Below are 1712 nucleotides of genomic sequence, written 5' to 3' on the forward strand. Positions count from 1 at the left end.
TCCTGCCCGGGAACTCGGGAGGCATTTTGTGTCCCCATAGGTTGGACAGTCCACCTCCTTGCAGCTTTCGTAGAGAGGCCCCTTCCCTGTACCAAAATCTCCGATTACAGAGTGTCCTAGACTCCTAGGTACTACTGCGTGGTAGGCACTTGGGTTAGGTCTTTGCAGATACCCAGGCATCAAGGAACCCATAACCCCGGGCGAACATCCACACATTGTAGCGATTTCCCAACGAACATCTCATAGCGCTATCTACTCCTTGGCGGTCCAAGTACCCATGAGTAACGACACCGCCGGCGAGTGCGCGTGGGATCTTCCACTACTAGCTTGGGGGCCTACGTGGTTGTGAGTTGTTGACTGGATCGGGCATGTCTCCCCCCCTGTTTGGTCACTCTTGCATCCGTAGTCAGACTAGGCTGGATTGGATCAGAAGCAACAAGAAAATAAAGGGCTTATGAAATTTGCACCGGGCGATAAGGAATGGTTCAACCCCATCCAAATCCGACGGGCCGAATGTCACCAACTGGATCAGTAAGTGAGGCCCGAGGGGGAAGGAAAGCAGATTGAGAAGAATGTGTGCCCGAGAGAAGGCAGAGCCATCAATTGGGACTCAATGGCTCATTTAAAGCAATTGAGATTCAAGCCAGTATTCGAGGGGGACATGAATACGAAAAAGATACTCCTCCGTATGGTCTGCGTACTTTCGTACTTGTAGTCCCTGCTGTCAAGCCTGGCAGGGCAAGCTAAAGGAGCTAATCTGACAAGCCACAAGGCGTCTTTGGTTGCTGGATTCCATTTTCTGTGATGCAATGCAGAAGCAAGGCCTTGCAGCGCAAGAGCCGGGCAAACAGGGCGGACGAGTCGGAAGTTGGGATGGCCGTGAAGAAAGAAAAGAAATGTCCAAGCACAACGCTGCTGTACTGCGTAAGGTAGCCTGTATCTGTACGCTCCAGCTTGGTAAGGGTACGGCAGACAACGGCAGCCCTCAGACTACTGCAGCTAAGTCAGTAGGAAAATGCAACAAGGCACCCCATTCCAACTCGTTAGCAAACGAGGGAACGGACACTGGGGATCTGTAAGCAACGAGATACTGTAGACCAGCAGCGTTAAACATCCTACCTCTGCTGGCCACCAGGGGATGGATGTTAGCTCGGTGCCCGAGCGTTGGTAGTAGGGCCCGCCTGGCAGATGTTGGACTCCATCCCGCCGGTCTTCCTCTGCCACCTCTGTACTGTGTATGCGTTGTTGTGCATGTCGTGGCGTGGCTTCCGCAACTCTTCTGACTATCCTGCAAGTCGCAGGCCGGACGTCCGAGCCAGAACAACGCAACGCCTAACCACTGCAAAAACGGGGTTCGCCGTATTTGCTATCCGTATAGAGTTGAGAAGGGGATGGCATCCACCCGCCCTGTTCGCAGTACGGTAGTCTGTCTTTCCCCGGCAAGGTCAGCAATCGCTTCTTTCTTTGGGAAGTGAAAAAAAAATGGACAGAACCCGCAGACTTGCGTGTTGAGGCATGGCCAATAGCTGTCAACAGCGTCTGCCAATGTGACACTACATTATGCCTCTGCGTTCGCGTCGCGGCCACTGGCGTGCTCACTGCTCAGGGGTTAGGCAGAGGGGCCGTATTCTGGTATTCCAACGTGGGGCAGAACAAAGGTATACGACGCAGTCAACGCACTCTCAGAACGCGAGAACACGTCAAAATCATCC

General features: G+C 53.3%; 1 protein-coding gene across 1 annotated transcript; it reads right to left on the reverse strand.

Moving 5' to 3' along the window:
- Positions 1–985: 985 nt before the first annotated feature.
- CTAM01_10044 (uncharacterized protein) lies at positions 986–1363 on the reverse strand (the record flags this gene model as incomplete). Its single annotated transcript, XM_060526060.1, has 1 exon — positions 986–1363. A coding segment is annotated over one exon (378 nt), but the record flags the coding sequence as incomplete, so codon positions are not given.
- Between the last annotated feature and the right edge of the window lie 349 nt (positions 1364–1712).

The sequence above is a fragment of the Colletotrichum tamarilloi genome, assembly GCF_030869305.1.
Source record: "Colletotrichum tamarilloi strain Tom-12 chromosome Unknown Scaffold_43.1, whole genome shotgun sequence".
NCBI lineage: Eukaryota > Fungi > Ascomycota > Sordariomycetes > Glomerellales > Glomerellaceae > Colletotrichum > Colletotrichum tamarilloi.